General features: G+C 39.8%; 1 protein-coding gene across 2 annotated transcripts in view; it reads left to right on the top strand.

Annotated features, from left to right (window-relative positions):
• The window catches only part of nagpa (N-acetylglucosamine-1-phosphodiester alpha-N-acetylglucosaminidase), a 42,414-nt gene that overhangs the window by 7,399 nt on the left and 11,346 nt on the right, over positions 1-23,669 (top strand). Inside the window, exons 3-6 of one of the 2 annotated variants that reach the window (XM_043688028.1) lie at positions 1,556-1,695; positions 8,422-8,530; positions 13,311-13,439; positions 21,753-21,958. In XM_043688028.1, coding sequence (XP_043543963.1) covers positions 1,556-1,695; positions 8,422-8,530; positions 13,311-13,439; positions 21,753-21,958 — 584 coding nt within the window. The remainder of the gene's footprint in view (positions 1-1,555; positions 1,696-8,421; positions 8,531-13,310; positions 13,440-21,752; positions 21,959-23,669) is intronic. The other variant, XM_043688029.1, reaches the window with a different exon arrangement.

A 23,669-nucleotide genomic window follows, 5' to 3' on the forward strand; every position in this document is an offset into this window, starting at 1 on the left:
ACAATCCATTGTCAGCTCCTAATAGTCCCTGTTAGCAGCTATTCATTCTTCTAGGCTGACCATTATCCACTTCTTTGTCTGTCCAACTTTTTTTTTCTCTCTCTGATTGGGCTTTATTGAGAAAATCTATAGTCTTAAAACTTGTCTTTAAACATTTAGACTAAAATGTAATGCTGAATTATGGAACACATTTACTGCACTGGAAAATAGGCAGGCAGGAAGGCTCAGAAAAAGGGGGAATCTCAAGGAATGCAGAAGATAGGGACATCTGGGCTCACCAAGCGATAACAGGATTCTGTAAGGCAATTAAGAACATTTGCCTTCGTGTCGATGAATCTGTGAACAGGGCACCAAGTGATTGGGGAGATACCTTTTTTTAAAAAGAGGTCAATAAAACAATGTATTCAAAATGTTTTTAGCATTAGTTGGAAACTACCTGGATTCACATAACTAAGAGTCTTGGTTGCTTGAAATCACTTTACTGAAAATTTCTGATCATTTTTGCAACTGGATTTTATTACTGTTCTGTTTGAATAGTGTTTTGCAAGCTTCTAGATGGTTTGTATTTTCAGTTTGGAGAAGGAATCTGTTGTGAAAGACCTGCCTCACTCACCTGTTCTCCTATTTCTGGAAAATGACTTTTTAAAATCTGTTTGTCCTCCCTCAAAGATCATCTGGGAAGAATCTTCAATTTTTGTTCCCCAGATAAACTGCAATTTCCAAGATCCCAAAGGCAAATACCTACGTTTGGTGACACTCATCTAAATATGTCAGAAAATATGCCATCTGAACGCCTGAAACATTCTCCCCAGTACTTCATTGTTGCACCGTCCCCAAAAGGAGTAGCATTACCAAACATCATTCTGACTACTCAGCATAGTTATTGTTTGAATAACATTTGTTTCTGTTTTCAACAGTACTGAAAACTCCGTTATTAATGAGCTAACAGTCTTGCACAACTCCTCAGGGAGCAGAAGAACACAAATTTGTTAATTGTCTTGTTTTTTTTCTCTGTGCCTGTGTGGTTGCTGGTCTACATTTGAACAGTGAATGTGGTTACCCTCACCATTACTTCCACACACGCATTCATGCCTTTTTCATTTTCTAGTTCTCTGTTGTTATAAGATTATATTCTGCTTCAATTTGCCAAGATTAATGCAAAGATAAATATATTATTGCCAAAGGCATTTTAAAAGGCATTTTTTTAAAAAGGAAGGCTTGCAATTACAGAACACAATGCAGGGACACAAATGTCCAACGCACTTATGATTGAAGAATAAACATATGTCAAGACATTAGGCATTACACCTCTGCTCTCCTTCAGAGTAGTGCCGGGGATCTTTTGTATCTATCTGAAAATGCATGTATTACCTTTCAATACTATTATTGATGCCCTCATGCTACAGAAACCTATTTCTGTACTTGTGTCAAATTTCATTTGCTGTTATCCCAGTACAGTTGTTTAATAGTAAACTTTTCCTAATTAATCGTGATTAAGTAAGATAATATATTATGCTAAATTAGAAATATAATTATAATTCTTAAATATTGATAGATATCTGTCAGAAGATGATGTCATGAATAAGGAAAACCCCTTTGTTCAACTAGTGACTGGAGTAATATGGCTTCTGCGAAATGGCACCATTTATATTAACGAGAGCAAATCAGCTGAGTGTTCGGAGACACAGGAAACAGGTACTATCCAAAAGCCAAAACATGTGACTCAGTAAGAAAAGGCTTCAGAAGTATTTAAAAACTGTATTTAAAATGTGTTTTGAAATCCAAATTTTCTCTCTCGTTCCAAAAGCCAAAAAAAGTGTACAGATTGGTTTTTGTTTCCTACAAGCATTTTGTATGTTGTTCTTGTGTACAAGTTTCAAAGCACTGTTAACTATTTATATTTGAAAAAATATTTGTTTACTTTTAGAATATGCATTCTAACTAGGGTTATGACATACAAGTATTCTGGTGCTGCAATTGATCAAGTAGAAGTATGTGTTAAAGATGAAAATTGTCTCTATTTCAAAACTTATTGAAATCTGTTTTTACAGCCACATCTGTTTCTCATCATAAGCAGAGATGTCCATATCAATTGCTGTCCACAGAGCAAAAGAAATCAAAATTTGAAAACTTTATTGATGTCTGTGCTGATATCAGTTGAGAACAGAAAAGACTCGTATTTTAAGAGTAGATAAGTTGGGACTTCTCCTTCATACAGTGATTCAGAACAAGATGACAGAAGCATTTTGCTAAAGATAGGAGAAGGAACTTTATTGAGCAGTGAATGGTATGGATTTGAAATTGCTAAGTGTTGTGGAAGGAAATCAAATAAAGAATTTAATGGTATTATCTGTAAAGGAGACAGCGGGAGGAAGTGGGTAAGATACTAGGCAAATTGCTTCTTTAAAAATGGTGCAGATGTGACATACCAAAGAACCATCTCCATTGCTGTAACAATTTTGATTCTGCGTGCACTGCTATAAAGATTCTGGATAGGTGAGAAAATTTAGAAAGCAGCAAGGGATGACTTATTAACAAAAATTTCAAGTTAGAATTGGTGAGTAACTTAGAAGAGAATTTGCAGGTGTTGGTATTTTCTGCTTTTGTCCTATATGGAAGTAGTTATAGAGTCATAGAGATGTACAACATGGAAACAGACCCTTCGGTCCAGCCCGTCCATGCTTACCAGATATCCCAACCCAATCTAGTCCCACCTGCCAGCACCCGGCCCATATCCCTCCAAATCCTTCCTATTCATATACCCATCCAATGTTGTAATTGTACCAGCCTCCACCACTTCCTCTGGCAGCTCATTGTACCACCCTCTGCATAAAAAGGTTGCCCTTACGTCTCTTTTATATCTTTCCCCTCTCACCCTAAACCTATGCCCTCTAGTTTTGGACTCCCCGACCCCAGGGAAAAGACTTTGTCTATTTACCGTATCCATGCCCCTCATAATTTTGTAAACGTCTATAAGGTCACCCCTCAGCCTCCGACGCTGCAGGGACAACAGCCCCAGCCTGTTCAGCCTCTCCCTATAGCTCAAATCCTCCAACCCTGGCAACATCCTTGTAAGTCTTTTCTGAACCTTTTCAAGTTTCACAACATCTTTCCGATAGGAAGGAGACCGGAATTGCATGCAATATTCCAACAGTGGCCTAACCAATGTCCTGTACAGCCACAACATGACCTCCCAACTCCTGTACTCAATACTCTGACCAATAAAAGAAAGCATACCAAACGTCGCCTTCACTATCCTATCTACCTGTGACTCCACTTTGAAGGAGCTATGAACCTGCAATTCAAGTCTCTTTGTTCAGTAAAGCTTCCTAGGACCTTATCATTAAGTGTATACATCCTGCTAAGATTTGCTTTCCCAAAATGCAGCACCTCTATTCCGTGAGATCTAACCTTGCTAATCAGTCTCCCATGGGGAACCTTGTTGAACGCCTTACTGCAGTCCATATAAATCACATCTACTGCTCTGCCCTCATCAATCCTCTTTGTTACTTATTCAAAAAACTCAATCAAGTTTGTGAGACATGATTTCCCACGTGCAAAACCATGTAGACTATCCCTAAGCAGTCCTTGCCTTTCCACATACGTGTACATCCTGTCCCTCCGGATTCCCTCCAACAACTTGCCCATCATTGACATCAGGCTCACCGGTCTATAGTTCCCTGGCTTGTCCTTACCACCTTTCTTAAACAGTGGCACCATGTTAGCCAACCTCCAGTCTTCTGACACATCACCTGTGACTATCAATGATACAAATATCTCCGCAAGAGGCCTAGCAATCGCCTCCCTAGCTTCCCACAGAGTTCTAGGGTTCACCTGATCAGGTCCTGGGGATTTATCCACTTTTATGCAATTCAAGGCATCCAGCACTTCCTCCTCTGTAATATGGACATTTTGCATAAGAAAGGGTGTGAAAGGTGTAACCTCAGGAGCTGAGGTGAATTTGTGCACTGCATCTTACATAGAACCATAAAAATAGCAAAATTCTCACCTTATTCACATGATACTGCATTTGCCATGCATTTGTCCACACACTCAGCCTGATGGCCTTGTGGTATTATTGCTGGACTTTTATTCCAGAGACCCAGGTCATGTTCTAGGGACCCTGGTTCTAATCCTGTCATGGCAAACGAAGGAAGTTGAATTCAATTCTTTTTAAAATGTGGAATTAAGAGGTTAATGATGACCATGCTTCCATTGTTGATTGTTGAAAACATATATCTGATTCACTAATGTCCTTTAGGGAAGGAAACTGCCATCCCTATCTTGTCTCACCTACATGTGATTGCAGACCCACAGCAATGTGGTTGACTCTTTATTCGCCTCTGGACAATTAGGGATGGATAATAAATGCTGCTTAGCCAGTCACTCCCTCATCCCATGCATAAAGAAAATAAAAATCCTCTCTGCAGCTCACCCTTTGACCTAGCTTTGTGTCATCTGAAAGTTTTGGATATTTAATTCTCTCATCTAAATCATTAATATATTGTAATAGCTGAGGTTCTAAGACTGATCCCTGCAGTATCCCACTAGCTGCTGTTCGGAAAAGATGCATTTATACTGACACTCTTCCCTGTTTGTTAATGAATTTTCTATCCATCTCAATACATTACCTCTAAACCTATGTACTTTGCATCATAATCTTTTATGTGGCATTTTGTCAAAAGCTTATTGAAAGTCCAAATAAACTACATCTACTGGCTCCCCTGATCAATTCTTCTAGTTACACGCTGGAAGAGTTCCAGTAATTTGTCAAGCATGATTTCCCTTCTGTAAATTCATGCCGACTTTGTCTGATTTTGCCATTGTTTTCTAAGTGCTCTGCTATAAAATCCTTGATGGACTTTAGCATCTTGCCCACTACTGACATCGGACTCACTGCTCCACAGTTTCTCTGTTTTCTTTCTACCTTCCCTTGTAAATTAGGATTACATTTCCACTCTGTAGGAACTGTTCCAGAGTCTAAAGAATCTTGGAAGATGACTATCAATACAGCCATCATTTCTAGAGCCATTTTCTTGAGCAGTCTGGAATGTAGATTATCAGCCTTCAATCCCATCAATTTCTCTAACAAGATGGTGAAAATAGTTCATTGAGCATGAAGTCTGGTTGGATAGAAGGTGTGGAGAAAGTGGTGAGTGCAGGTACATGAAATAGAAGTAGTATTTTCATGAGCTCCAGCAACCATGCTGAGTCAAGAGGGGTTGGCTGATGATTTGAATCCTTTTTTGAGGAACAAGAAATACATTTTGGCTTGTGTTAGTATGTAAGGTTACATTATCTGAAAGTATTTTAAAGAAATTCAGGCTAAGAATAACATCCTTTCAAAACAGAATGCCGGATAGCACAGTCACGATTGCTATGGGAGTCAGTAGGCTTGTAATGAATACTTGTTGATAGTATGTTTTTGCAAATGGAACATTCTGCAGTTAACCATGTAAATGTGGAAAAAAGATGAAGTTAGAAACAAACTCACCTATATCCGGTTCAGGAAGAATGCACAAATTGGCCTTCATTGCAATCAAATACTGTTAAAATGCAACTTAATGAGTGTGCAGGAATGGTACAATGAAATGTTCTTTACCTCCCACAATAACTGGGTCATACAAGGGCCCATAAGAATACCTTTTTCATTTGGAGGAAGTGAGTGGAGTTCAACTGATTGACGACTTCGCATCTGACAAACAGTGAGTTGCTAAACTGAGTTTCGAGGACACTTGTTTGTATCTGTATTTGGATCCAAAGTGCGCAGGACAAAATTTTGGTTGGAATCAACATGGAATAAGTAGGAGCCTGTGATGGTTCTTTCTGTTTAGAAGGTGGTGGTACTGGAGAGGATGCTAACAATATTGACAAGAATAAAATCAAAACTGTGGAAGTCATGTATCAGAGGAAGAACAACTTGGGGATTCTTTCATGAAAGTAGGCTTAGCGGTGACCATGTAGGGGTCTTCAAAATTAAAAAGAATTTTAATTGAATTTTTTTTAAAAGAGAGAGGTCTTTACACTTGTGGGAAGAGCAAATGTACAGAGGCTATTAACCTAAAAGAGACACCAGAAATAAATAGGAAATGTAGAAAAATCTTATTATAGTCATAATCATAAAGTCATACAGCATGGAAACAAATCCTTCAATCCAGTCAGTCCATGCTGAACGTTTGAAACTAAACTACCTCCACCTGCCTGTACCTGGCCCACCTCCCTCCATACCTTTCCTATTCATGTGCATATCTTAGAGTTTTCTAAATGTTGTACCAAAGAAAAGAATCTGTTAAATTTCTACATCAAATCCAAATTCAATTCAATTCAGTCAAATACTCGGACCTCAAGACTAAATGCCTAACACATGACCCAGATTGGTGCAAATGTCAAACTTGCCAGTAAAGAGTAGCTGAAGCAAATATTGATTTATTCAAGTGAACATGTAGAAGGGTTTATTCAGTTATATTTTAACCATTTATAATGGCTTATGTTGGTAGAAATTTGCGGAAAGATGGGAGGAGGGTCAAGTGGGGCATGCACGAACTGGGCAAATGGCCTGTTTCTATGTATATCATATTCCATCTAATCTAGTTATAAAACTCCACCTGGTTTCTGTAATTTTGTAACAGACCACTCGTCCTTTGTTCTGCCAATTCCACCTTTGGCAATTGCTTAGATAGCACCTTACAAACCGATGGCCATATCCCCTACCATTTATCTCTCCACACTGTAGGCTCCCTGCCTCCATTCCTGATGAAGGGCTTTTGCCCGAAACGTCGATTTTCCTGCTCCTCGGATGCTGTGCTTTTCCAGCACCACTCTAATCTAGACTCCTTCTATTAGGACAAGGGCAACAAATACATAGGAACACCACTACATTGATGTTCCCCTCCAAGCTACTCACCATATTGCTGTTCCATCATTGTCATGGGTCAAAGTCTGGAATTCCCTCTCTACTGGCAGTAACTGGAATGAAGCAATTCAAGAAGGCAGCTCACCACCACTACCGTCTCATGTGCAGTTAGGCGTTGGCAATAAACTCACCCTTATCTTTTTCCCCCTCTGCTTTGCTCCATTTTACTTTAATTACTCACCAAATACAGGCATTGCTAGCTGGGCCACCATTTATTACCCATCCCTCGTTATTCTGTGGTAGTGAGCTCCTGCCTTGAATGGCTGCCATCCATCTTTTTCTGCTTTTAGAAATCTTTTTAAAACTGTCCTCTTTGCCCATCCATTTGTTCCCTATTCTAAAATCTCAAACCTCCTTTATCCTTATTCTTAACATCACGTTCCCCCAGTAAATAATTTGTTTTTATATGAACTTCGATATTAATGTAAGTTGTATTTTGCATATGATGGATCAACATCAGTATTTAAAGCATGTGTTCTTGCAGGAACCTTTGTATTTTGATGTTTTTGGCACTCTTTCTTTGTATAAAGTATATATACTCTTGATGATTCAGTAATGTTTGTTGGCAATGTTTCCTTGTTTGAAATGAATACAATGATTAATTTAAATATTGCTTTCAAAAGATAACTTTGTCAAAGCTTTGTCTTGCAAATTGCCTTGATGCATACAAGGTGACCAGTTCAAGGGGAAAACCAATATTGATCCTCCATGAATGGAGAGTGACTTCAACAGTGGTTGTGGGTCAATTCTGGATTTCGTTCCTGGCATTGCCACTCCCCTTCCCCAGTACTGTTGTCATCATAATGTGAAAGTAGTAAAGAAAAATAAAACATGCAATAAAAAATTTAAAATATTGAAACATCCTTCAACTATTATCCTAAAATATTCCTGAATATTTTATAATTTGTCGAATAACTTGAGTTAATGAGTTCTTCCAATGGCTGAATGATGCAGATTAGAAGGTCTCGGGTTTTCAATTAAGTTGACTCATCTCAACTAGACCAGTGGTAGGAACACTGATTTTTTTGACACATCCACCTTTTGAGATTGAAGAATTGGTCCCGAATTCCTTGCTTGAAGTTCACTTTGGGAGGTCGTAACTGTTGAATCTCATGCAAAATAATAGTCTGCAGACATTGAATTTGTAACACAATGCAGATCTAGAAATGCAAAAGTAATGCTGGCACTGAGAACCCTGTTCCTCTATTTCTGGCCATTTACTTCACCCTACTGCTGATGGTTGTTTCTGTAGTTGCCTGAGTCCTAAACTCTGAAACTCACCATCTACGTTTTCTAACTTTTTTCCTTGCTGTAAGATGCTTTTAAGTTGGCTCTACAAGCAAACCTTTGATCACCTGCTCAATGATGTTGTCCTTTGATCTGATGTAAATTTGTCCAATACTGTCCTGTGTATCTTAGGCCATTATACAGTAAAATACATTAATTTATGTAGTTTGCAATTATGTAATATAAAGCAAAGTAGTTACTAAGCCTTCTATTTTAAATAGGATCTTTTGAAAGATTTGTTAATGTGGTGTCTGCCCGAACTTCTATAGGACATGATAAATATGGGAGGCTTGTTTTGTTGCAAATCGATGGACAAACTGACCTCAGAGGGTAAGATAAAATCTTCAGATTAATGATTCTCTTGTCCTAATGCAGATATATAAATTACATTTGTAATCAAGATGAATAGATTAACTAATTATTAGAAATTTCTTCACTTTTTGAAATATTAGATTTTCTTGGCATTGTTCAAATCTTGTATGTAAATGTATTCCAATAGAAGATCAAAAAGTAATCTTGATTCAATTAATAATACACTACAGGTTTATTTGGTTCCATAAATATATTCAACACTGAGTTAGATTTTGGATCAAGGAAGGGATCTTGACCAGATGAGCAAATGGGCTGAGAAGTGGCAGATGGAGTTTAATTCAGATAAATGCGAGGTGCTGCATTTTGGGAAAGCAAAACTTAGCAGGACGTATACACTTAATGGTATGGTCCAGGGAGTGTTGCTGAACAAAGAGACCTTGGAGTGCAGGTTCATAGCTCCTTCATAGTGAAGTCGCAGGTAGACAGGATAGTGAAGAAGGCATTTGGTATGCTTTCCTTTATTGTCAGAGTATAGAGTACAAGAGTTGGGAGGTCATGTTGCGGCTGTACAGGACATTGGTTAGGCCACTGTTGGAATATCGTGTGCAATTCTGGTCTCCTTCCTATCGGAAATATGTCGTGAAACTTGAAAGGGTTCAGAAAAGATTTACAAGGATGTTGCCAGGGTTGGAGAATTTGAACTATAGGGAGAGGCTGAACAGGCTGGGGCTGTTTTCCCTGGAGCGTTGGAGGCTGAAGGGTGACCTTATAGAGATTTACAAAATTATGAGGAGCATGGATAGGATAAATAGGCAAAGTCTTTTCCCTGGGGTCAGGGAGTCCAGAACTAGAGGGCTTAGATTTAGGGTGAGAGGGGAAAGATATAAAAGAGACCCACGGAGCAACTTTTTCACACAGAGGGTGGTACGTGTATGGAATGAGCTGCCAGAGGAAGTGGTGGAGGCTGGTACAATTGCAACATTTAAGAGGCATTTGGATGGCTATATGAATAAGAAGGGTTTGGAGGGATATGGGCCAGGTGCTGGCAGGTGGGACTAGATTGGGTTGGGATATCTGGTTGGCATGGACAGGTTAGACCCGAAGGGTCTGTTTCCATGCTGTACATCTCTATGACTCTATAAGTCAAAGGTTATGTTGGGTTGCCAGGAGGTGAGACTACAATCAGGCTGACTATGATGTTGAATAAAGGAGCAGGCTTGATGGGCCAAATTGCTGGCCTCTCCAAATTCTAGTGTTTACATAATAACCATTGCTATGATTTTGATTCTTGTAATCCGAATGTGAAACGTATTTCATATTTCCTTTATGAAAAGCATGAAAAAAGAAATGAGACTGGTATCTTCATTTCTAAGATTCATTGTTGAAGTTATGAATTAATATCCCATTGTTGACTTTGGTGTCTGATTTCCTACCTCTTAAAGGACAGGCTTTACTCATTAGCATTTCCACATTTCAAGGTATGTTAAAGTTCTGTCTTTCCCTTCACTCCGACCCTCAGAAAAGAATATTGTTCCTTCAGTTTACGCTCTGAACTGAAATGCAATGGAGAGGAGATACTGACCAAGGTTCTGCAGCTTTGATTTTAGCAACTCTTTGTTGGGGAGGGAATCGTAAGTTATTTCGAATCTACCAGTGGGCTTCAGAAATATTCAAAACAATGAATCCTTTTCTTGGCTACAGAAATGTCAGTCAGAAGCTTGAGAAAGGCAACAAATATTCACAAAAATGGGGTACTTCCAAACATGGAAAAGTAAGTAGTCAGTTTAATGTAGTCATAAATTTTCTAAAGGTAGCGTGTTCAAATTGTATTCCACGTTTTACAAAACTTGTCCAAACAACTCAATTCAATCTGTTTGTTTCTCTCGCTTTTTTTTTTCGTTTTATTTGGTTTAGTACAAGAGCTGGTTTGGAACAAAATCTCATTTGTGATTTGTCCACTAAAGATTGCTCAGCATCCAAACATAAGCGAATCGGCAGAAATATTGATTTTTAATTTAGATGTGGCCTACATGGTTCCCTTATAAGCACCTCGTAAAGGCAAGAGTTTGGGTGTTCTAGTCAATGTATTAGAAGTTTAAAGATATCATCTTGCAGCTTTAGGTATTGGCTTGCTTGACACGTTTTTAAAATCAAAGTCTGGTCCATGCAGATGAAGTTTAACTCCGATAAATGCGAGGTACTGCATTGGGAAAGCAAATCTTAGCAGGACTTATACGCTTAATGGTAAGGTCTTAGGGAGTTTTGCTGAACAGAGAGACTTTGGAGTGCAGGTTCATACCTCCTTGAAAGTGGAGTCGCAGGTCGATAGGATAATGAAGAAGGCAGGGGTGACCTTATAGAGGTTTACAAAATTATGAGGGGCATGGATACGGTAAATAGACAAAGTCTTTTTCATGGGGTCGGGGAGTCCAGAACTAGAGGGCATAGGTTTAGGGTGAGAGGGAAAAGATATAAAAGAGACGTAAGGGCAACCTTTTTATGCAGAGGGTGGTACGTGTATGGAACGAGCTGCCAGAGGAAATGGTGGCTGGTACAATCACAACATTTAAGCGGCATTTGGATGGTTATATGAATAGGAAGGGTTTGGAGGGATTTGGGCTGGGTGCTGGCAGGTGGGACTAGATTGGGTTTGGATATCTGGTCAGCATGGACGGTTGGATATCTGATTGGCATGGACGAGTTGGACCGAAGGGTCTGTTTCCGTGCTGTACATCCCTATGACTCTATAACCTTGTCACACAGCTGTCTAATAGGTCATTCTTGTGTATATTTAATCCTATCTCATCCAGTAATTATTATGCACTATGTTCAACAATATTCCACTTTGAAACCCTATAAAAACTGTTTTGCGGTATAAACATGACTTTGCCACGGTTAAGTGGTTCCATTTTGCCCTTTAGAAAAGAAGTATTCATTCACCTGTTTAACTTTACAGTTATAAATCTTTAAGGTTTTAAGTATATATGATACATGCAAGAGATGCCAGCAAGACTTAAGCTAAATTTAAATTTCTCACAAATTAAATAAATTAAACTTTAGTAAATTGAAGGGATCTCAATGAATACAGTATTTCTAATTGACAACCAAAATAAAAATAAAAGTAATCATTGATTAGCAATCTGATTTTAATGTAAACAAGCAGTGGTTGATACTTTTTACCATTTCTTTGGTGGCTGGTACTTCACACATACTTTCCTGACTTCAGCTGGTATTCATCTTCTGCATTCTTGTTCACTGCAGCTTTACTGCTTCTGTTTGAAGCTTGCACAGCTGAATTTGGGGAATGAAGCATTAAATAAAACTGCTACTTTGGTCAAAAATGCCACTTTGAATGTTTAAGCATGTAAATAGAAAATGAGGGCGAGGTGACTGATGTTTGTGGCACACTGTGTAAACACCTTGATCCAGAGGATTTAAATTCTGCTTTTCCAAGCCACTGTTCCCTTAATTCCTCGCTGCCTTTTATAAATATAACTTACAGCTTTTCCAAAAAATATTTTAATCGTTGTAAAGACTTCTTATTTTTGTCTTTTTTGAAACAGTGGACTGAAATGGGGTAAGAACTGTTTAAAAACCAAGAATTATTGAGGAATTGCTGCATTTTTTTGAAAGCAAAATACTTGACACTTGATAGAAGTACAGTTTGCTAGCTGCTGGTTCAAGCAGATGATTTGCAGGTGAACTGGAACCAAGTGATGTGTGCAAATGGAGAATCTAGTGGCAGCAAGTAGCTGACTGGTCTGTGAGCTAATGACCAGTTATAGTTGACAAAGGTCTTCTGCCTGCCAACAACAACCGTGTGCTTGGTCGCCAGCTAAATGGACAGCTTTGGGTCGGCGAACAAGAGCAGGAGAAGCCATCAGACCTCTACTAGGTCAGACATTGTCTCAGTTCCCTGTAGTAAAATAAAATTTAAAACTCGAACAAAACCAGTTTATTTTTCTTTCAACAGTTTCTGTAAGCTGTAACTTTTAAGAAATAAGTTAGAGACTTGTTATAAATGTGAACCACTTCAAATAAGTTAAATATTCAGAGAAATAAGATTGAGAAGCAGCATTCTGATTAGCACAAGAATCGTCTCAGCAAAGCCTGCAAAAGGAACCATTGAGTTGCGTTGCCAGTCTTTCCGTCTGCCATTGTACCCATTTCTTCCTGTTTGTTTGAATGTGTAAAGGCAAATTTATAATGGCTCAAAAGTTTTATCTCATAGAGTTAAATACTGATAGTTCTTAATTGCTTGCCTGTAGCTACAGTCAATTTATAATAAATAGCTTTTTTAAGTAAGAATCGTGGCCAATGCTTTTTGTCAACCTGGGTCTGAAAGTTAGGTAAACGAGGAGGGGTTCTGTACACTTCTTTAAAAAATCTTCAACTTTATTGATAACTCCTGGAATAGTGGATGGAGCTTGATTTCTAGCACTTTACCTCAGTGAGATGTAAAATACAGAACATGAAATTATTTATTCAAATACATGATTTCTAATAAACAGGATCAATTCCTTATCCGTCTTTTTTTAACACAAACCTTGAAATCTGACTGAAATCTGATGATAAATGTTTAGCATCATGTATAGCATGGACGAAGGCAGTCGTTCTATTTGGCAAGCTTAATTAAATATGCCTAGATTCCATCATGAAAAAGGGTGATGCTGATTTGTCCCAGGCCTTTGCTCTTTTGAATTTTACGTTGCTGATAATTCTGTACATAATGATTTGTATTAAATTTGATAGTACAATAAAAAAAGTTTGAATTAATAGAAGTAAAATTTCATTACAGACTGAGTTTGTGGGACGTTGCAAGGTTTTTAAAGGACCATGGAGTTATTAATGCCATTAATTTGGATGGAGGAGGGTCAGCTACTTTGGTACTCAATGGATCTCTTGCAAATTATCCATCAGATCACTGGTATGTAAATTGCTAAGTATGTAAAGTAATATAACTAATGTTGAACTTGATTGTGTAGAATATGATTTGGATAGTGTCACTGGACCTGAAATTTTGATTATGGTTTCTGTCCACAGATGCTGCCAGACTTGCTGTGTTTCTGTAGCAGTTTGTTTTTATTTGCTTTGTTTTATTTGGATTATGTTGATCATGTAAATGTTTAAATAATTTTATCTGACAATGGACCAAAGTTACTGAAAATGCTTACACTCTGATCAGTGAAATAATTATTTTTCTTCAACTTATGACTATATTTGGGAAGACCTGAAGTAATTGATGATGCTGACTGATCAATAATAATTATTTTCTGGTACTGTATCTTTTTTAAGTCTGTTAGAATTCACTCAGTGGTTTGATTCCCATGAAAAAGTGGATATTGGAAATGTGCCATTAAAACAGGAACCAAGAGAGCAGCTTTCTGTATCAGGAGTTTAATTTCCAAATGCTCAGCAAGAGAAGAAAAATTAGCCAAAGTAAAATTTACACCATATAGTGAGAATGTGCATGTATCTTGTCTAGCTGTTTCAATGTTCTTCATAAATCATAAGTGATTGTGACTTATGTAGACAAACCTGCCATCTCATTCAGCCATTCTCTCTTTAGAATATACCTTCACTGGCTTCTTTATTTAATTGTTAATATCTTTGATACTTCACTCAATTTACTCAATTAGAGTGGCACGGTGGCTCAGTGGTTAGCATTGCTGCCTCACAGCACCATGGACCCAGGTTCAATTCCAACCTCTGGTGACTGTCTGTGTGGAGTTTCCACATTCTCCCCGTGTCTGCGTGGGTTTCCTCCAGGTGCTTCGGTGTACTTCTACAGTCCAAAGATGTGCAGGTCAGATGAATTGGCCATGCTAAATTGGCCATCGTGTAAGATGCAATAGTGAGAGGGAAATGGGTCTGGGTGGGTTACTCTTCGGAGGGTTGACGTTGACTTGTTGGGCTGAAGGGCCTGTTTCCACACTAGGGAATCTAATCTAATCTACTCTTCAATTATTTATTTTTACTTCCCTCTTTTTTTTTGCCACATCCATTACCACCCTTGTTCGCTCACGTTTGGCTCCTAATAATTTACTTTTTCGCCTTCTCCAACAGAAATTAACTTTGCACTGTCTGTTCTTCTCTTCCATTGCCTCATCCCTGCCTTGAAATCATCATTCTTTTTTCATGAGTCCCAAAGTAGCAGGTTATTAAGTTTAAATGCTCTTCGTTGAGCATTAGGCACTGTACTTGAATGTGTTTAATGACTCAATTTAAGTTGCTAGCAATTGTGTCCACAAACTAGTTGTCTGCAATTTTAGTCCTGTTTATTGATCTTCACAATCAAAAGTTCAGAAAATATGTAGGAAAGTAGCCTCCATCAAGCAATGCTTTAGACTTCAGGCTGCAGTAAGCTTCATCACATGGTGTCCGACAAGACCATGTGGGGCAGCACGGTGGCTCAGTGATTAGCACTGCTGCCTCACAGCGCCAGGAAGCCAGGTTCAATTCCAGCCTTGGGTGACTGTCTGTGGAGTTTGCACATTCTCCCTGTGTCTGTGCAGGTTTTCTCCGACTGCTCCAGTTTCCTCCCACGGTCCAAAGATGTGCAGGTCAGGTGAATTGGCCATGCTAAATTGCCCATAGTGTTAGGTGCATTAGTCAGAGGGAAATGGGTCTGGATGGGTTACTCATCATAGGGTCGGTGTAGATCTGTTGGGCCGAAGGGCCTGTTTCCAAACTGTAGGAAGTCTAAAGACCAATTATAAGCCTGCTATTTCCCAAAGCTTGAGTTGGGAAATTTCCCAAAATCTCACTGCTGTTTAAAATGAGAGGGGTGCCAACCCCAAAAGCAGATCTTAAGCTAATAGGGGAAGGAGTGCTGAGGCAGCCTGGTTAGAAGGCAGCCCTCAGTTCTGAGCCTTTGTCCCAATTGTGACGAAAGCAGTTGAACCTGATGCAGTCCTTCACTCCCCTCTCTCCATTTCAATTCATACCCCCACTTATTTCTCTTATTTTCTTAGAAACTGAATGCTAATTAATTTCCATATCCATGGCGGGCAGAATTCACAAGCCAATTCCAAGTGAGTTCTCAACTAACTTTGGATAAGTACATGAATAGAAAAGATTTGGAGGGAAATGGGCCAAACGCTGGCAACTGGCCCGAGTTCTGTTTGGGAACAAGATTGGCATGGACTAGATGGACCAAAGAGTCTGTTTCCATGCTTTCTGATTCTGATTCTGACTCTGAAAGTTATGACATTCTGATAGGGCTGGACAGTCTGGATGCAATAATGATGTTTCCACTGGCTGACAATCCAGAATAATGAGGTGGTCAGCTCAGAATGTGGGCTATGCCATTTTGAACTGAAATGAGAAATTTCTTCATTCGGACTTGTTATCTATGTAGTCGGGGGTGCTGCCCTTTTAAGAGAGCTGGTCAGGTGACCCTGTGGGGACAGAGTTTGGGTCCAGTCTCGAACTGGTTATGGAGGTGTGACCATTGGCGATAAAGTGTTTCTTTTCAGATTCGTCATTTGTTTATAATTCCTGGTTTCCAAGGAAGCACTAGCATAAAGATGAGATTCAGTTCATGAACTTAGTGCAAAAGCCTTCTTTCTCTCCAAGGAGATGTCTCCCTACCTTCAAAAGTGACACAGGATAAAGGAGATAATGTTGATGGAAGTGCTCAACGCCAGGAAAGAAGGTATTCACTGAGCAGTGGGCCAAGAGCGGCAGTCATGGGAGTCTCTTACCAATGGCTAAAGAGAGTACGTACCAGGATCTACCAAAGTCATCACTGAGAAATCACAAGGGGACCTGGGCTATGGGTGACGCCAGGGAAGAACAGTATGCTAGTGTAGCCAGTGAGGCAGCATACTACGTTGGGAGCATTCACTGAGGGAACTCGAGCCACTAGACTTGGGGGGGGCGGGGGGGGGGTGTACATTAGTAAAAATTGAAGTTTGTATGGATACAGCAGTGTCCCTGATTCCTGAATCTGTCTATAGAGAGAAGTTGAAGGCACTACCATTTGAAGCCTGCCAAGATTATACTTCGGACACACATGGAACAAGTGGTGCCACTAGTGAAAGTACCATTAAGGGACCAATGTGCAGAATTGTTACCAAAGAGTAAAAGGCATTATTTGGACACTCTTGGTTAAACTGGGGGTGGCTAATAGGCTGGCAGACTCAAATGCAAGTTTTCAAGTGATCCTGGACAAGTACAAAGATATCTTCAGAGGAACCCTGGGGGGATTTAAACAAGTTGAAACTAAATTACACCTGAAGCTAGAGGCATCTCGTAGAGGTCTGAAGGCACATCACACCATCTGTCATCTGGCCCAAAGCGGAGGTGGACCTGGAATGGCTGGTAAGACTGGGAGCACTGAAATGAGTAACCACCAGTGAATGTTCCATGCCCGTTGTACTGATCTTAAAAATAGATGATGCAGTGAGGATCTGTAGTGTTAATTACTTTATTCCCTTCCCACCCTGATCTTTCTGATATTGATCTCCTACACTGTTCTAGTGAAAACTCAAGGAACAGCATTTTTAGTACCAGAATTTTATAGCCTTCTTTACTTGAACCAGAGTTTAACAACTTAAGGCTTTTAACCAATGTACCCTTTTTTTTAAAAACTGAAAGAAATGTGGATGCTGGGAATCAGAAACAAAAACAATAAAAACAGAGGCTGATATAATGTATCATCAACATCTGTCGTCAGTGAAAATTGCAACAAAAACAAATTGCTGGAAATGCTTAGCAGGTCTGCAACATCTGTGGAGAGAAATTACAGTTAATGTTTCTGGGTGAACACAGTTCTGACGAAGGGTGACTCAACCTGAAACGTTAACTCTGAATTTTCTCCACAGGTGTACCTACTAGAGAACATGCAAAACTTGACCTACACTTAGGAAATAAGGCAGGGCAGATGACTGAGGTGTCAGTGGGGGAGCACTTTGGGGCCAGCGACCATTATTCTATTAGTTTTAAAATAGTGATGGAAAATAATAGACCAGATCTAAAAGTTAAAGTTCTAAATTGGAGGAAGGCCAATTTTGATGGTACTAGGCAAGGACTTTCAAAAGCTGGGGGCGGATGTTCACAGGTAAAGGGACGGCTGGAAAATGGGAAGCCTTCAGAAATAAGATAACGAGAATCCAGAGAAAGTATATTCCTGTTAGGGTGAAAGGAAAGGCTGGTAGGTATAGGGAATGCTGGATGACTGAAGAAGTTGAAAGTTTGGTTAGGAAAAAGAAGGAAGCATATGTCAGGTATAGACAGGATAGATTGAGAAATCCTTGGAAGAGTATAAGGGCAGTAGGAGTATATTTAAGGGGGAAATCAGGAGGGCATAAAGGGGACATGAGATAGCTTTGGTAAATAGAGTTGAGGAGAATCCAAAGGGTTTTTATAAATATATTAAGGACAAAAAGGTAACTATGGAGAGAATAAGACCCCTCAAAGATCAGCAAGGTGACCTTTGTGTGGAGCCGCAGGAGATGGGGAGAGATACGAAACAAGTATTTTGCACCAGCATTTACTGTGGAAAAAGATATGGAAGATATAGAATGTGGGGAAATAGATGGTGACATCTTGAAAAATGTTCATATTACAGAGGAGGAAGTGCTGGATGTCTTGAAGCGGGTAGATAAATCCCCATGACCTGATCAGGTGTACCCTAGAAGTCTGGGAAGCTAGGGAAGTGATTGCTGGGCCCCTTGCTGAGATATTTGTATCATCAATAGTCACAGGTGAGGTGCCGGAAGATGGGAGGTTGGCTAATGTGATGCCGCTGTTTAAGAAAGATGATAAGGACAAGCCAGGGAACTATAGACTGGTGAGCCTGATGTCAATGGTGGGCAAGTTGTTGGAATGAATCCTGACGGACAGGATGTACATGTATTTGGAAAGGCAAGGACTGATTTGGGGTAGTCAAAATGGCTTTGTGTGTGGGAAATCATGTCTCACAAACTTGATTGAGTTTTTTGAAAAAGTAACAGAGGATTGATGAGGGCAGAGCAGTAGATGAGATCTATATGGATTTCAGTAAGGCGTTCAACAAGATTCCCCATGGGAGACCGGTTAGCAAGGTTAGATCTCATGGAATACAGGGAGAACTAGCCATTTGGATACAGAACTGGCTCAAAGATAGAAGACAGAGGTTGGTGGTGGAGGGTTGTTTTTCAGATGCAGGCCTGTCACCAGTGGAGTGCCACAAGGATCGGTGCTGGGTCCACTAGTTTTTGTCATTTATATAAATGACTTGGATGTGAGCATAAGAGGTATAGTTAGTAAGTTTGCAGATGGCACCAAAATTGGAGGTGTAGTGGACAGCGAAGAAGGTTATCTCAGATTGCAAACGGGATCTTGATTAGATGGGCCAGTGGGCTGAGAAGTGGTAGGTGGAGTTTAATTTAAATAAATGTGAGGTGCTGCGTTTTAGGAAAGCAAATGTTAGCAGGACTTGTATATTTAATGGGTAAAAACAATGATTGCAGATGCTGGAAACCAGATTCTGGATTAGTGGTCCTGGAAGAGCACAGCAGTTCAGGCAGCATCCGAGGAGCAGTAAAATCAACGTTTCAGGCAAAAACACTTCATCAGGAATACAGGCAGAGAGCCTGAAGGGTGGAGAGATATGTGAGAGAAGGGTGGGGGTGAGGAGAAAGTAGCATAAGAGTACAATGGGGGGGGGGGGGGGGGGGGGGTGGAGTGGATACTTAATGGTCCTGGTCCTAGGGAATGTTGCTGATAAAAGAGACCTTGGAGAGCAGGTTCATAGCTCCTTGAAGGTGGAGTCGCAGGTAGATAGCATAGTGAAGGCAGCATTTGGTATGCTTTCCTTTATTGGTTAGAGTATTGACTACAGGAGATGGGAGGTCATGTTACGGCTATAAGGACACTTGGCATATTGCGTGCAATTCTGATCTCCTTCTTATTGGAAAGATATTGTGAAACTTGAAAGGATTCAGAAAAGGTTTACAAGGCTGTTACAAAGGTTGGAGGATTTGAGCTACAGGGAGAGGTTGAATGGGTTAGGGCTGTTTTCCCTGAAGCGTCAGAGGCTGAGGGATGACCTTAGAGGTTTACAAAATCATGAGAGGCATGGATAGGATTAAGAGACAAAGTCTTTTCCCTGAGGTGGGGGAGTCCAGAACTAGAGGGCATAGGTTTAGGGTGAGAGGGGAAAGATATAAAAGAGATGTAAGGGCAACCTTTTTACGCAGAGGGTGGTACATGTATGGAATGAGCTGCCAGAGGAAGTGGTGGAGGCTGGTACAGTTGCAACATTTTAAAGGCATCTGGATGGCTATATGAATAGGAAGGGTTTGGAGGGATATGGGCCGGGTCTGGCAGGTGGGACTAGATTGGGTTGGGATATCTGGTCGGGTTGGACCGAAGGGTCTGTTTCCGTGCTGTACATCTCTATGACTCTGAGATGCTGCCAGACCTGCAGAGCTTTTCATGCAGTTTGTTTTTGTTACTGCCATCTTCTTTGTCGACAGGCGCTGATGATGCAATACATCAGTCTCTGTAGATCAGGGTGAAGAAAGAGGGGGTGGGTTTTAGGATTGGAATCCCCTGTCAATAGGTAGAAAGTCTACAACTAGTATCTACATGTGATTGGTCCTCCATATTTCTATGCCTTGCCAGATTTCTCCTGCTTCCTTTTAACTTAATGTCATGATCTAAAATTTGAGACAATTTTTCAGATCTACGAGGCCTAAGTTGGGAACAGGACTGACGGCAAGCAAACACTCCCAATTATCGTTTTGTGTAAGCTACGCAAAAGTCAACCATTGTCTCAGTCATGAGGCTGTTTACATAGATAAGTAAAGAATCTAATGCCTGATCACCACTTTACTGTCTGCCTCAAGGCAAAGCAACAATGTTGACTATAGAAGCTAACACTAAAGATAATCTATTTTTAAAAGGTGTGCATTTAATTACATGTAGAGTAGCATCCTGATCACTGTCACTCAGGCCTCCAGGATCCCTTGTCTCCATTGTTATGTAAACAGGGTCTGCAGGGTTGATCTGTGAAGATGAATAGAAATGTAGCCCAAAGTACATAAAATATGACAATAGTCATGGTGCTATGTATAAGAAATACCCATCATGGTGCCTGATGAGATGATAATGTGGAGGATGAAGGTATCCACAATATTGTTTAAGGGGTCAGCTCATCCAGGCCATCTGATAAGGAAACTAAAAAATTACAAATTATGCTTTGTGAGAGGTTGGTTTGTGGTGATGGAATGCAGTAGAGAATAATACCTCATAATCTTCAATAAAGAAAGGACATTTGATTTTTGGAATCACAGCAAAGTAGTGCAGGAAACAGACTCTTCAGTCCAACTCATCCATGCCGACCATTTATCCTAAATTAATCTAGTCCCATTTGCCAGCACTTGGCCCATATCCCTCTAAACCCTTACAATTCACATACCTATCCAGATGCCTTTTAAATGTTGTAATTGTAACAATCTCCACCACTTCCTCTGATAGCTCGTTCTAAACACGTTCCACCCTCTGCATGAAAAGGTTGCCCCTTATGGTCACTTTTAAATCGTTCCCCTCTCACATTAAATCTATGCCCTCTCGTTCTGGACTCCCCCAACCCAGGGAAAAGACCTAGTGTATTTACCCTATCCACGCCCCACGTGATTTTAAAAACCTCGATAAGGTCACCCCTCAGCCTATGACGGTCCAGGGAAAATAGCCCCAGCCTATTCAGCCTCTCTATAGTTCAAACCCTGGCCGTTTGGCAATATCCTTGTAAATCTTCTCTGAACCCTTTTCAAGTTTCACAACTTCCTTCCAGATATGCTCTGACCAATAAAGGAAGGTATACCAAATGCCACCTTCACTATCCTATCTACCTGTGACTCCACTTTAGTCATAAATATAGTGCGAATCAGATGTACCAAAGCAAGTGGCACAATTTCAGTGCATCATCAATAAAGCATTCCTGTTCAGATTCACCATTTGTCTACCTGCTATATAATTTCTGGTTCCAAAGGAGGCACCATTATAACATGGTGGTGTGAACCTGTGGAATTCTCGACCACAGAAAACTCTGGAGGCCAAGTTACTCTGTAGGAATTGGTAAGTGCAAGCGTGCAACAGAAAATAATCTTAAGTTTTTCTAAATTATAAACTCCAAATATTATAGTTTAATCAATTTGTGCACACCTAAATTAAATTGCAGTGAATGTTAATGTCTTGTTTCTGTCAATTAGTTACAATCATCTTCCAAGTCAATTATTTTCTTCAACAGCTCATCTGATCCTATGTGGCGCTGCCCTCGGGCTGTTTCCACGGTCGTGTGTGTTCATGAACCTGAATGTGCGCCTCCAGACTGCAGTGGCCATGGAGATTGTTTACTCGGAGATTGTTACTGTAGAGGCTTTTGGTCTGGCCCAGCTTGTAACCTCCTTAACTGTGGGCCTTCAAATTGTTCTCAACGTGGAATCTGTTCTGAGCGTATGTGTTGATTTTTATTTTTGCTGATTTAAATTGATAAAAATAAACACTTGCAAATATAAATTGCTTTTCATTACCATGAGACTTCCCATGTACATTATAGGTAATGAAGTACTACTGAAGTATAGTTGCTGTTATTATGTAGTCACAGCAACTGAGTTACAAATTGCTCCTCAAGCTGCATCTGTTGATGACTAGATTGGTTTTAAGATTGAGGGTAGTTTTGTTTAGGACACAAGGAATAAGTTCCCTATTTGTTAGAATGGTGCAATAGAATCTTTTGCATGCATGAGAGGGCAAGTGGGGCCTCAGTTCAACAGCTTAGCCAATGGGCAGCATTTCCTCAACTGCAAAAAATCAGCCTTATTTTTGTGCTTAATTTCTAAAACAAATCAAATCCAGGTGACCCACAGCTGACACTGAACAGTTAATTCAACTAAGAATGTGGTATTAAGAACCATTAGACAAAATTGCAACTGTGATATTGTACCACTTTAGTTGTAGTTCGAAGGCTCATATCTGAATTTTGCATTGTGATATTATTGCCAAGTTAAACAAAGATATTCCAAGTAAAGTTACCAGAGGAGCATGGGATTGCGCTCTCATTAGAGAGAGGTAACTGGTGGTGAGTCTAACCTGAGCTTCACACCTCAGCAAGGTTGAGAAGGCAGGGCCTTCGGTGACCTCTGCAATTACAGGAATTGAACTCACATTGTTAGCATCACCCTGCATTGCAAAGCAGCTGTCCAGCTAACTGACTACAACCAAAGATATTATCTCGCTATGGAGCCATAGATGAGTTACATTTAATTTCCTGGCCATCGCAAGCGACTACATTAAGGGGAATCTAATAGGAGTCTTGGTCAGGTTTATTCAATCGAGGAATTTGATTTTAAGTATATCTTAACACTACTTTATAAAATCAAGATCTTCCTCATCATTCAACTTCTGTGCATAAATACTTCCCAGTATAATAAAGACTAGTGCTTGGGACACAATTTATTTGGTACATTGGGCAATCGTGACTTTTCCAATTTGAATACGAAAGCAAGAAAGTTATGTTGAACCTTTATAAAGTTCTAATTAAACCATAACTTGAGTATTGCATCTTGCTCTGGACATCACACTTCAGGAGAGATATGAGAATACTTGCAAGAATGCAGAGGAGCTTTATCAGTTCTGGGGTGAGGAATTTTCATTGCAAAGTTAGGGTGGAAAAGTTTTGGTTGCTGTCATTGGAGCAAAGTAGATTGAGGAGTGATTTTATTGAGGTGTACAAAATTTTAGTGGGTTTTGATAAGGTTTTTTTTTAAAGAAAGCTTCCCGTTAGCTGATTGCAGTAGAACTAAGAGACACAGGTTTGGAGCAAGAGGTACAATGGGGATGAGAGAAAAAGTATTTTTGTGGCGCAACTGGTAATCACCTGGAACTCACAACTTACAAGAGTGATGGAAACAAAGATGACCCATGATTTCAAAGGATAATTAGATGAATACTTGAGCGAAATAACTTGTCAGGATCCAGGAGTAGAGTTGGTAGGGTGAGTGAATTGCTCCATAATGGACTATGTGACCGACAGTACTAACAACGATGATTCTGTGTATTGAAAGTCATTGTGATAATTTATAATTTTAGTTCTCACCTGATCTCTTCACCCAATCTGTTTCTTTGATTTGATTAATCAATTCAAATTATAATAGAATATTCTTTT

This window comes from Chiloscyllium plagiosum, chromosome 4 (genome assembly GCF_004010195.1).
Source record: "Chiloscyllium plagiosum isolate BGI_BamShark_2017 chromosome 4, ASM401019v2, whole genome shotgun sequence".
NCBI classification, from domain to species: Eukaryota; Metazoa; Chordata; class Chondrichthyes; order Orectolobiformes; family Hemiscylliidae; genus Chiloscyllium; species Chiloscyllium plagiosum.